This window comes from Vanessa cardui, chromosome 27 (genome assembly GCF_905220365.1).
Source record: "Vanessa cardui chromosome 27, ilVanCard2.1, whole genome shotgun sequence".
NCBI lineage: Eukaryota > Metazoa > Arthropoda > Insecta > Lepidoptera > Nymphalidae > Vanessa > Vanessa cardui.
In genome coordinates, this window is record NC_061149.1 from 4,409,452 (window position 1) to 4,421,732 (window position 12,281).

The 12,281-nt window shown below is 32.1% G+C and overlaps 3 protein-coding genes and 2 non-coding genes across 5 annotated transcripts in view; 2 read left to right on the top strand and 3 right to left on the bottom strand.

Moving 5' to 3' along the window:
• Window positions 1-150: 150 nt before the first annotated feature.
• On the bottom strand, window positions 151-1,983 carry LOC124541214 (60S ribosomal protein L23). Its single transcript, XM_047119086.1, has 4 exons — window positions 1,851-1,983; window positions 1,579-1,662; window positions 1,020-1,147; window positions 151-374 (listed from the first exon to the last, which is right to left on the bottom strand). The coding sequence occupies exons 1-4, from the start codon at window positions 1,861-1,863 to the stop codon at window positions 177-179; spliced, it is 423 nt and encodes a 140-aa protein (XP_046975042.1). The 5' UTR covers window positions 1,864-1,983; the 3' UTR covers window positions 151-176.
• A 483-nt stretch (window positions 1,984-2,466) lies between these two features.
• Window positions 2,467-5,444, top strand: LOC124541069 (proteasome subunit beta type-4). The gene is made up of 5 exons (XM_047118886.1): window positions 2,467-2,720; window positions 3,000-3,212; window positions 3,957-4,092; window positions 4,595-4,740; window positions 5,253-5,444. The coding sequence occupies exons 1-5, from the start codon at window positions 2,584-2,586 to the stop codon at window positions 5,410-5,412; spliced, it is 792 nt and encodes a 263-aa protein (XP_046974842.1). The 5' UTR covers window positions 2,467-2,583; the 3' UTR covers window positions 5,413-5,444.
• A 2,094-nt stretch (window positions 5,445-7,538) lies between these two features.
• Window positions 7,539-7,645, bottom strand: LOC124541321. Its single transcript, XR_006967232.1, has one exon. It is a non-coding gene; the product is annotated as a U6 spliceosomal RNA (small nuclear RNA).
• A 441-nt stretch (window positions 7,646-8,086) lies between these two features.
• Window positions 8,087-8,193, top strand: LOC124541323. Its single transcript, XR_006967233.1, has one exon. It is a non-coding gene; the product is annotated as a U6 spliceosomal RNA (small nuclear RNA).
• Window positions 8,194-8,919: 726 nt separating this feature from the next.
• LOC124541210 (serine protease filzig) overlaps window positions 8,920-12,281 on the bottom strand; it is a 46,701-nt gene continuing 43,339 nt past the window's right edge. Inside the window, exons 7-10 of the mRNA XM_047119081.1 lie at window positions 11,964-12,116; window positions 11,310-11,425; window positions 9,996-10,151; window positions 8,920-9,541 (exon numbers count right to left, since the gene is read on the bottom strand). Coding sequence (XP_046975037.1) covers window positions 9,378-9,541; window positions 9,996-10,151; window positions 11,310-11,425; window positions 11,964-12,116 — 589 coding nt within the window. The 3' untranslated portion in view covers window positions 8,920-9,377. The remainder of the gene's footprint in view (window positions 9,542-9,995; window positions 10,152-11,309; window positions 11,426-11,963; window positions 12,117-12,281) is intronic.

Below are 12,281 nucleotides of genomic sequence, written 5' to 3' on the forward strand. Positions count from 1 at the left end.
TGTCAAACTAATTTAAAATATCTAATAATAATCTTTTATCAAAATTTAATAAGATATTGATTACTTCACAACAAAAAATCATTCCATGAAACAAGTTCATAATTTAAAATATAATATTTATTAGGGTTTAAATTGTAATAAAAACACGAATATTTTTCCTTAGCCGTATATTAGTTTCAAGCTATTGAGCTCGCATTTGAAGCAATACGAGGCCACAAATCTGCACACTCTTTGGCCACGGGGCCTGTGATAGCTGATCCCTTCATTTCGCCCTTGTTGTTCACTATGACGCCCGCATTGTCTTCAAAGTATATAAACACTCCATCACGCCTTCTAAATGGTTTCCGCTGCCTTATCACCACTGCCGGCATAACCTGAGAACAAGCATTGTTAAAAAATCAATTTAACTCTTATCTGAAGCCATGGCATATTTTTAGTCAACAACAGAATATTAATATGAGAAAATTACATATAAGGCAAAATTTATAATAGTCTACATCCCAAAAATAATTTTATTTATTATATTATAACCCATCTCAATGAGGTTTTTGAATAAGGTAAGTATGTTTGAAATATGCATTTGTAATTTTCATGTATTATTTTAATTGTATATTCAAAGACCTAGTATTGGTTTTTATAGATAAAAATGCTCAGTCAGCCAAGGCAATATCAACATACTGTTTGTTACAGATCTGTTTATACATTTAGCGAAACCATCGGCATATCATCATTGCATTTTATCATAATTCTCTTTTAGAAAGCGTAATAAATATAATTGACTTTAATGACAGAGAATTAATTCCTGACATCAATTATTCTAAGCTTATATTATTACAAGATTAAATGTGAGATAAAACTGTAAAAATGCAAATATTGCTCAAATTTATCAGATCAATTTATATAATATTATCTAAGTCAGGAATGCATTTTCTCAATGTTCAGACATTAAATGCGAATCTATTTATTATTTTTAATTAGTTATATTCAGTTTTTTTTTTTAAAACAGGCATAATACAAACCTTTTTCCTGAGTTCTGGTTTACCCTTCTTGACAGTGGCTACGATCATGTCACCTGATCCGGCTGCTGGCAGTCTGTTCAAACGACCCTTGATACCTTGCACAGCGATGACATACAGGTTCTTTGCACCTTAATTACAAAATGAAAAAAACACATTAAATATTTGAACTACGAATGTTATGGTATTAGAGTCGCCAAGTCACTAATGTGTTTGGTATGACATCAAATCAAAAATAAACGAAAGTATAAATTATCAGGGTAATTTAAATTACTATATCTTTTATTAAATGTACACATTATTAAACGTGTAATTTAGAAAAACTGCTGTATATATTTCCCTCCATGAGCAAAACAATGTGATCATGTCCTATTTTTTTTAAATCAACACATTTTTATTTAACTGGATGACTTCAGACACAGCCAAGGAAGATATCATCATGATTCAAAACACAACGTGTTAATATATTAGCATCATCACTAGTGCATCCAATAATAGTTAACATAACTGTAGTTGCAAAGTAAGGTTATGATGAAGTACTAAGTTGTACTTATTATTTTACCTGTGTTATCTGCGCAGTTAATAACGGCGCCCACTGGGAGACCCAGTGAGATACGGAACTTCGCTCCCGCGGAACCACCACGTCCTTAAAACATTAAAAACGCACTCTTTATACATCTTTCACTTTACCATAACACATGTAATAAAATAAATTAAATGGAAATAAACATGCATTCACAATATATATCGTACAATATCTACATTTCACATCGTTACAGAACAATTTTCGCTAATTATAAAGAGATTCAAACGGATATTTTATTTTTCACGAACCTCTCTTAGACATTTTGTTGTGTCAATTTTTTGAAGAGGAAATTGAAAGAACCTCTATACGAACATAGCAGAGTATTGCGATTTGGCAGTTCAGAAACAAGTTAGGTAGCGAAGTTAGCAACGCATTGGAGCTCGAACTTCAATATTTTTTTTAAGACCTTATTTTCAAAGCTTTTTTTAAAACAATGAATTTACTCAATAATAAAATTATTTTGTATTCCACATAAACATAATTATTTAATTAATATCATATATTTTTTTATTAAAGGGAAAAAGTAAAGGTATTTTATGTGATTGTTTATTTCTATTTTATTTATATTTTTCACCAATAAACCTTATTAATATATCATTTTATTTTATATCATATTAATGTACCAATTACTTGTATTATTTTTAAAAATAATTTAAGGTTTTTAGTAACAGTAAAATATATGGAGTTTGCATTTCTAAACGATAATTACATTCCGATTTAAGTAAAAACATAATAATATATTCTAATTTTTTTAAATTTCTAAATATTGTGCTACTTTTTTGTTTTAAATACAAAATAGTAATAATTAGAAAATTTAAAAAAATGTTGAAAGTTATATAAAGATACCGTAAAACGTAACAAGTTCAAAAAGTGTTTGTCATTTCAATTCATAATCATATTCGATGCCGCTTGTCATTCAGTAAAATAAAGATTCGAGCTTGAACAATATTATAGTCAATAAATTTAAAGGAATAAAATAAAATGGCTTTCATGGGGGATATGATGAACCCAGCGCCCCTATGGCAAAATGGTCCATCTCCAGGAGCCTTCTATAATTTTCCAGGCAACTCCTCATCATTTGGACACATAAACCACACAGCTCAAGATTTCAAAGCTCAGTAAGTTTTTTCTATACTTTTGTGTATATGTTATAGGCTATTTAACAGAAACGAAACATATTCTAAAGTTCGAATTTTAAAAATGACTGTTCCTCTGAACTCAGACGAAGACTGAAATTATCATACATAATTGTAAACTTTTATCATTTCTAAATACGCGAAGGTTGTTCAAAATAAATACAAATGAAAAAACTTGATCCATTTCATGATTTACATTCATTAGCCAATATGTTATATTTGCTATGGTTTATGAAACAAAACTTTTTGATATTTTTACAGCTCTGCAAATCCGATCACAACTACAACAACAGTGATTGGTCTGAAGTTCGATAAAGGTTGTGTAATTGCTGGAGACACGCTCGGCTCATACGGTTCACTGGCTCGCTTCCGTGACTGTCCCCGTGTGTTGAAGGTGAATGATCTGATATTACTCGGATCTGGGGGTGATTACGCTGATTACCAGTATTTGAAAGATATCATTGAACAGAAAATGTAAGTATCATCAGTTATAATTTATATAGTGTACATATTTTGGTTAAAAACTTTTTTTTTATAAAAAATAAAGTATGAGCATAAAAACGGATCATATTGAAGGGAAGTATTGGCAAAAATGACAAAGAAAAGGTTAAAACCAAATTTTGTTTACATGCTCTGGATAGGAGCTACACAATAAGAAACACTAATATCTAAAAGAAAACATAACTAACCAATGTACTACAGATTAGCTTGTGAAGGCAAAGAACAAGATGGACTAATCATCTTTATTGCCTTGGACAAATGCAAATGAAAATGGTGTAATGATGAAAATGATCAAAGAGTGACCTTTTATTCACAAAACACACAAAAATATCAATGTATTTGTAGTGGGAGAAATCATAATTAATAGTATATATATTTATAGTAATAATAATTAATAGTAAGAGACAAGGGCAAAACTGTGGGCTGAAACTAATAAATGATAAATTTGTAATGGAAATATTAACATTATGAGTCTGAAAAAGGATAAATAATATATAATAATATGATCTGTTATGTTCAATAGTTAATAGATATTATACAAAAGTCTTAGAAATAGTATTTTCTTTATTTCTTGTTCTTATTAGTTGATTATGCAATAGTTGGACGTATTTTAAATATCAACGGTTTATACCCTTATTATGACACAGGCACAAACTTTTAATTGCAGATGTATTGCTGGGTTAGTACATTTTACATAATATGATATATTTGTTTTAGTATCGATGAACAATGTATTGGAGATGGACTACACTTGAAACCCCGTTCTCTCCACTGTTGGTTGACACGAGTTCTGTACAACAAGCGTAGCAAGATGGATCCCTTGTGGAACAATTACATTGTTGCTGGTATCCAGGTTAGCAATAATAATTAACTCTATATTGTAGTTTTACAATTAACAAATTTAAAACAAATGAACAATTTCCTGAGAGTCGAGATGGCCCAGTGGTTAGAACGCGTGCATCTTAACCGACGATTGCGGGTTCAAACCCCCGCAAGCACCCCTGTTTCATGTGCTTAATTTGTCTTTGTAATTCATCTCGTGCTCAGCGGTGAAAGAAAACATCGTGAGGAAACCTGCATGTGACAAATTTCATAGAAATTCTGCCACATGTGAATTCCACCGACCTGCATTGGAACAGCGTGGTGGAATATGTTCCAAACCTTCTCCTCAAAGGGAGAGAAGGCCTTTAGCCCAGCAGTGGGAATTTACAGGCTGTTGTTGTTGTTGTTGTTGTTGAACAATGCTAGTGGTGCATACCAACCAACCTTGGGAGCTATGATGTTATGTTCCTTTGCCTATGGCACCCTTCAAATTGGAAGAAACAGATATGAAAATAAAACAACTTATATTTCAGGATGGAGAGCCCTTCTTAGGTACAGTTGATAAGCTTGGTACAGCTTATGAAGATTCCACAATTGCCACTGGGCTCGGAGCTTACATGGCAACACCACTGCTCCGTAATGCACTAGACAAGGGACCCCTAGATGAAGAGTCTGCTAAGTAAGTAGAGAAATATTTGAAATTGTAATAATATTTGATATACTACTACTGAAGTTGAAACATTTTGTATGAAGATGTAACAAGCTTGATAATAATTTACATTATACTTTTTATCACTTCATAGAAATGTTTAAGATTTGATTCAAGTAAAAATCCCTTAATTTGTTGGGTTGCATGTAGGGTTCACACCAATAAGTTTTAATTATATTGTTATTTTAGTAGCATAAGCTAAGTACTGTTTATTTAACTGTATTAACTTAACATATATGACCTCTGTGGTCGAGTGGTGTGTATTCATAGGTGCGCCACTCCGAGGTCTTGGGTTTTATTCCCGGCCGAGTCGATGTGGATTACCATTACTTTTCTATGTTGTCTTGGGTTTGTGGTACCGTTGTTTCTTCTGATTTTCCATAACACAAGTGCTTTAGCTACTTACATTGGGATCAGAGTAATGTATGTGATATTGTCCCATATTTATTATTTATTTATTTATATAATGTATCGCCTTTCAGGGCTCTAGTTCGCAAGTGCATGGAGGTTTTGTTCTACCGTGACGCCCGCTCCTTCCCGCGCTACCAGCTTGGAGTTGTCACAGCTGCTGGAGTAACAGTAGAGGAACCGGTCGAATTGAAACATGACTGGTCTCTCGCCCACATGATACATATGAAGTGATTATATAATTAAATAAACGTTTTTAAATATTATTGTTTTTTTTTTTAATTAAAATCCCATTAAAGGCTCTTTATGCGGAGATTCTCCTTAAAATTATGAAGTTTATTTTACTAAGAGATAGTTTTATTTCTATATAATAAAGCAATGATTCCATTGGCTTATCCAATAAATATTAAATAATAGGTAACTCGAAAGACTGATAACATATGCAAGGTTAAGTTGTGGAATGTTTCATATATTTCAGTTGAAAATCGTATTTTTTAAACAGAAATTTAGTTAAATTGATGACCCAAATTATATTATTTTCATGAAGACAGAAATATGTACGTATTTTCGTGGTTTCTCCATATAAAAGCTCGATTATCTAAATATCTTATATTTTACATGTTTGCCTAATTTAGAAGTTTTCGTGGTACATGTTGGCAATTGACATGTATGATACGTAAGTATGTATGTGGGATAGGGCTATTGTTAGAATCCTTACATCTTAACTCTGGCTATAAAATTAAGTAAGACATTAATTTAATAGAGTCGTATTTTCTCTATAATTAAAAAAAGGTTTTATGTCTTAAGTGTAAGTAAAATAATCCATAATTAACTTGCTACAGATTTCAGACACAAATTGTTTTTTTCATCTGTATCAGTAGTTTAAGTAGATGGATAATAAATAAGAGCTTAATAAGTACAGAAACTAATTAATTTAATATTTTTTAAGAATTATCTCTTAGTTATAAGCAATATATACTTGTACCTATGACACTAATCAAAATAAAACAAAAAAATCAAGTAGCCTATTACAAGCACTTTTAAAGTTTTTAATTGTCATTATACAAAATTTAAATTATATTAAGCGAAGTCACCATCGGTACGAAATGTAGTGAATGTTCATTATGCCGAGAAGAAACGGCAGTAGTTACACTTTTCCAACATTTAAATTTAATAAAATTGTGCTAGCTTCGATATATATTTACAGCATACTTTTATATGTTAATGTTAAAATAAGTGAAGGAACCAATGATGTTGTAGTTAACAGATATGTTATTAACGCGCAAAAAGTGAAGACTAGAAAACGTCCTAATTGAGACGTTTGCCTTTAGTTGTTTTACGTAGTAATACGTTATAATACATCATAATTACGTAGTAATACGTTTTGCGTAATTAAAACATCTAGTTATCCCTTTTACTTATTGTTTTTATCAAGCTATCCTTTTTACTTTTAACGAAATGTAAAAATAAACTAAAATAAACGGTCCCCGGTGCGGCACTTTTTTCTGTTGTTTAGTATGGATATAACTTATGTCTTTATTAGAATATCATTGTAAGAAACTAATGCCTAAAATGTTTTTATTTTAAATATATTTTATTAGAAATTTAAAGTAAAGCAATTTAGTTTGATATTGTATGGCTGTGTGATTGATTATCTTCGGCTTCTACTTTAAAATTAAATAATTTATTTGTCAAAAAAGTTGAATTCCGAATTTCCTATTTTCCCTCTAAACGTTAAACTTTGACTTTACGATAAATTATAATTGCAATAAAAATTAGTCTTAAGCTTATAATTAATTGTGTGAAAAACACATATTCTTGTTTAATAATTAATGTATCTGTTTTCTTACTTGTACAGACAGTTATTTGATTTAAAAATTACTTTTTTGTACATTAAAAGTATAACAACAGACAACACCTCGCCTTTTTTTGTCACCAGTGAAGCCAGAATTGCTGGTTCGTTTTTTCCAGAGGATCTGAATTGCGATTCAACGGGGAACTGCTCTTAACATTCTTGCCATCATTCCACGCGGTCAAGATTTATACAGTAACTATTTTCAATTCATATTTGTAGATATTTAAGAATTTAATGTTAATAATTCTGATGGAAATATCCAAGTATGGTAAAGAATATTTGTCTGCTGATGCAAAAGTGTTAAGTATTCAGTTTAGTTGGTTGCTTTAAAAATGCTATTATATTTTGCTATATCTTGATGCTTTTAGACTATTTTTTAATAAAATTGTCCTTAATACAATGAACAATTTGTATATTTGTGACGTTTAAGGAGAGATTTTTTCAATTTTATTATTTTGTTAAGTGAATATGTTTACATATATATGTACATATTGTAAGTTATCCAAAAAATGTGGAACGCTTCACGATTTTGCGTGTCATCCTTGCGCAGGGGCCATGCTAATCTTCTCTGTATCGTTCCAATTTTAGTATATGTACTGCCGAAGCGAGTACGACTTACTATGCGAAATTTTTGTACTTATACTTAAACGTTCTAAAAAAGTTAATAGCGCGATGTAGGACTGCACATATTTTTAAGGTTAGTAACGGAAATAATCCGTCAAATGTTTTATTTTACATTTATTTTTTGTGTATTTGTGGGTTAAATCTTTGATAAAGATTGATATTTATTAATTATTTTTAATAATAAAATCATAAGTATAACAATATAAGGGACGCGGATTGTTAGTAGCGCCATCTATGATTGAATTACTATCATTACGAGAGTGTGCGATGCGGCGGCGCTAAAACGCCATCTATTTAGAACTATTAGTAACGTCATTTTACCCTAAGGGATGGCTTAGGTTTTAATTATGGAAATGCCCGTTCCTGCATCGCGCTATCAAAGTTTTTAGGGTTCTTTACTATATATACAATTTTACTAGCGTGATAATTGTACTCGCTTCGGCAGTACATATACTAAAATTGGAACGATACAGAGAAGATTAGCATGGCCCCTGCGCAAGGATGACACGCAAAATCGTGAAGCGTTCCACATTTTTTGGAGAATTTAAAATACATAATATTTAATTTAAAAATCTGTTTGATTCTTTTTTTAAATAAAATATGCAAGGACATAAATGAAAAAGGATATTAAAATATTTGTTTTATTCATAAATATTTGTAATGTTACAAAAACAATCTGAGATTCTTATAGCTATGGCTAATTTATAAATATAATTAATAAATGCAGTTAAATAAAATATTTACAATAACTATTTTTAAATCGGACGGAATATGTTAAAAGCGTTTTAATAAAATAAAAAAAAAAAGCTTACACATAATTCGGCAGTTTAACATTTATTGTCTACTTTTTACTATCTAAAATTACCTATTAAATTATTTTAAGTAAATAAATATATTTTTTACAATATTTTTTTTATAATTCGAAGTTACAATTGTTTGGTCATTTTTTTTTAAATTCGTTGCATCGAACTTTCATTTCGTTGTCAATATATCAAGTTGTAAAAAAAAACCTATTTTAAAAATCGAATATAACAAAAGTCACTTAAACTTACTTACTCAGTTATCGTAGGATTACATGTTTTCTACGTATTTTAGTAAGAAATGTATCCACTTGGTATTAGCAATGTTTAACTCTTAGTAGGCTATGGCCATGTTACAATCTGACAATTATTTCAAATTTACATCAAAATTGTTGTCTTAGTAACTTACAAGCCAAAGTTATGGAAAAGAAACCGTTCTAAAACAGAACTTTTTTATTAATATAATATAACACTCATCTTGCGGTTTGTAATGAGACTTCTCAATTAGGTATAGTACGACACAAATTAGATGTAGCATCGGCAAATGTAATAAAACCGAATACTGCCGATTTATACAACCAATAGCTCCCTATCGCGCCATTCGACGCTATTCGTCGCTATAGATTCTCGCGTCAGTTCAACCCGAGAAAGCAAGAGCATGTAAATCGACGTGTCAAATTAACGAATATATAAGGTCATATGATATTACAAGTTTGTGTAAGGATCATATTCATATAAGAAACAAATATTGATAATTTGGGATAGCGTACTTAATTCGGGTGTGATCGGTTTTACGAATTTTGCCGATGCTACATCTAAGTTGTGTTGTGTGTGTATTTAACGAAAGTGTTGTTAATAATCTTCTATTTATAAAAAATAACGATCAACGTCAAAAATTGTCTATATCAACAATAAGATCACTAGAATTGCAGTATCTGGTTGATCCAGTCTCTGAATTCAGAGATTCTCGTGTAGACTCCGGGCTGGTTTGGTTCCGCACAACCAATACCCCACGATATGATACCGCTCAATACGAAGCGACCATCACGGCCCCGTGGTACCACCATCGGTCCACCGCTGTCACCTGATAATTAGAACAAATAATAAGCATCAAGTATCAAAGATGATCTATCCCACTATACTTTCGGAATATTATAGCTCTTTAGATTAAGACTATGACCAACCTTCAAACTTCAACCTTCAACAATTCAACCTTACTTAGGTAGGATAGTAGTGTAGGTTAGGATCGATCTGATTATTCAAATACCAAAATATGAATTCGGTATGATTAAAATGATTGTGTAAATGAACACCAAAAAATATAAAATTGCTATCGTTAATTAAAATCAAACTCAAATTCCTTTATTCAACATAGAAGTATTACACTCACTCATTGATTATCAAATTAAAAACCGGTTCGGAAAAGAAAATATCCTAGCCTGAGAAGAACCAGCGAAAGAAACTCAGCGGATCTTTTTTTATATAAGTCCAATAACAAAAAAAAAATAAACAAAACAGAGGAATCTTTGTCAGCTCACCTTCACAGCTATCCGATCCGCCCTTCTTCCAACCAGCACATATGAATATGTTCGGTATGTGTTCGTTGTACCCAGCCGCTAAGTACATGGACTCGCAGGCTGTATTATTGATCACGGGTACCTCAACCTCTTGCAGGACGCTGGGAAGCGGACCCTCTGAGAAATAGGGACACATAATAAAAATAGTATCATTACTTAAACGTACAACAACAACAACAACAACAGCCTGTAAATTCCCACTGCTGGGCTAAAGGCCTCCTCTTCCCTTGAGGAGAAGGTTTGGAACATATTCCATCACGCTGTTCCAATGCGGGTTGGTGGAATACACATGTGGCAGAATTTCTATGAATTTGTCACATGCAGGTTTCCTCACGATGTTTTCCTTCACCGCTGAGCACGAGATGAATTATAAAGACAAATTAAGCACATGAATCAGCGGTGCTTGCCTGGGTTTGAACCCGTAGTCATCGGTTAAGATGTACGCGTTCTAACCACTGGGCCATCTCGACTCGCACTTAAAACGTAATTGCTTGAGAATATTACAATAGATGTGACAATTGACGGAGCATTGAATTAATTTTATCCACAAGGTCAAGACTAAAGTAACGCTATAACGGAGTATTATTTAAAAAATGTCTATAAAAACGGTGACACCGCGTTGTTCGAGGCGCTGAATGCCAGGTTGCGATTTTAATTTATCTCAGTGCAAGTATCGTTGTCAGTTTTTAAGGTTATATTATATAATAGTTGTTGCCTACGGTTTAGCTTGCGTTGATGGTCATTTGGGGGTTCCGATTCGATTCATTCTACTTCGGTTCAGCGGTTTGTCGGTAAATAAAAGGTTTGGATACTATTAGTTTGTCGTAGGAATAAATCAATCAATGAAAAGTAGTAAAATAATTGGGTTATCAGGCTAACAAAAAATGTCTTTGATTAGTTTGATCAGTTTCTTGCCTCGCCTGGTTTGAACCTAGGATCGCTATATACAGTGCAATATTTTAGACGCTAGAGGCAGTTTAAACGTTCTATTAGCAAAATAACTTACCCCACAGTACGGTAATAACAACATTTACTAATTTTAAATAATTTCGTAATTACATTAAAACTAGCTTTCCCTCTATTGGCCACAAATATATATTTTTATAAAAAGAAATTTCCTCTCCACTACTAAGGTCTACTCAAAGCTCGAGTGCTTTTAGAGCTTATTCGACCCTGATCCTGACTTTAGACGAAGGTTCAATATGAATTATAAATTGTCTTTATCCTAAAAACGTTTTATATTTCTCATTACTTAAGTTCGCAATGGTAACTGACCGTCGTAAAGCCGTCCCCATCCAGTGACGTAAGCCGTTCTTCCTACGTAGTCATCATCATCATCTGGCACGCATACCGGCAGGATGTTCGGTTGGAATGTAACTGGCTCGTAGAATCTGTATTGATAAAGTAACAAAAATCCTGTTAATATAGCACTGCTACACGAAGAAGTCACCTCTTAAGAAGTTTTGGGGTTTATTGAGTTGATGGATTCACGTGCGTCAAAATTCCATCCGAAACGTGCAAGTTTCCCTATGATTTATTTATTTATCGGCTTAATTAAGCTCTTAAAAACTCAGTGATACTACTTCGGTTTCTAAACATTCGATTGGACCATCTTGACTTATTTGTGGTATATAGATAAAATAAGTCATATATTGTTTGACACATATCTACGAAGCTTTAATTGCTAAGGTGGTAGAAATTTAGTGCAAAATTTGGAAAGCAATGCATTCATTATACATCCGTCAGATTGCCATATACCCAAATTGTGTAAATATATTGCTTATTTATATCTATATAGTTTTAAGTACATGGCACATTTTTAATTCCAATAAATTAGTATCGTAAAATGGATTGCACAGGGCTATTGACTATCTCCATGTATAAGGGTGAAGATAAGAAGCTGGAAAAACTTCTAATGTGATTCGTAACCTGAGTAGCGCTAAATCATATTCAAAAGTGGCTGGATCGAAGTGAGGATGGCTGGCCACGATTTGCACGCGTCGTTCAGCGAAACCGTAAGGCTCTTCCTCATTGGCTAGATCGTATTCTCCAAGACGCACCAAGAGCTCTGACGGTGGTACTCTGAAAATACAAACTTATTAATTACACTGAATGTTACATAAGACCATGTCCATCATGACAGTTATTTTCAATGGATACTACCAATACATAGTAGGTATAGTACGACACAACTTAGATGTAGCACCGGCAAAATTCGTAAAACCGATCACATCTGAATTAAGTACG

Coding starts and splice junctions, on each gene's coding strand:
- LOC124541069 (XM_047118886.1), top strand. CDS start 2,584: ATGGCTTTCATGGGGGATATGATGAACCCAGCGCCCCTATGGCAAAAT. Junction 3,213..3,956: donor GATATCATTGAACAGAAAAT/GTAAGTATCATC, acceptor TATTTGTTTTAG/TATCGATGAACAATGTATTG. Junction 4,741..5,252: donor CTAGATGAAGAGTCTGCTAA/GTAAGTAGAGAA, acceptor ATCGCCTTTCAG/GGCTCTAGTTCGCAAGTGCA.
- LOC124541214 (XM_047119086.1), bottom strand. Junction 1,148..1,578: donor TAACTGCGCAGATAACACAG/GTAAAATAATAA, acceptor TTTGTAATTAAG/GTGCAAAGAACCTGTATGTC. Junction 375..1,019: donor AACCAGAACTCAGGAAAAAG/GTTTGTATTATG, acceptor GCTTGTTCTCAG/GTTATGCCGGCAGTGGTGAT.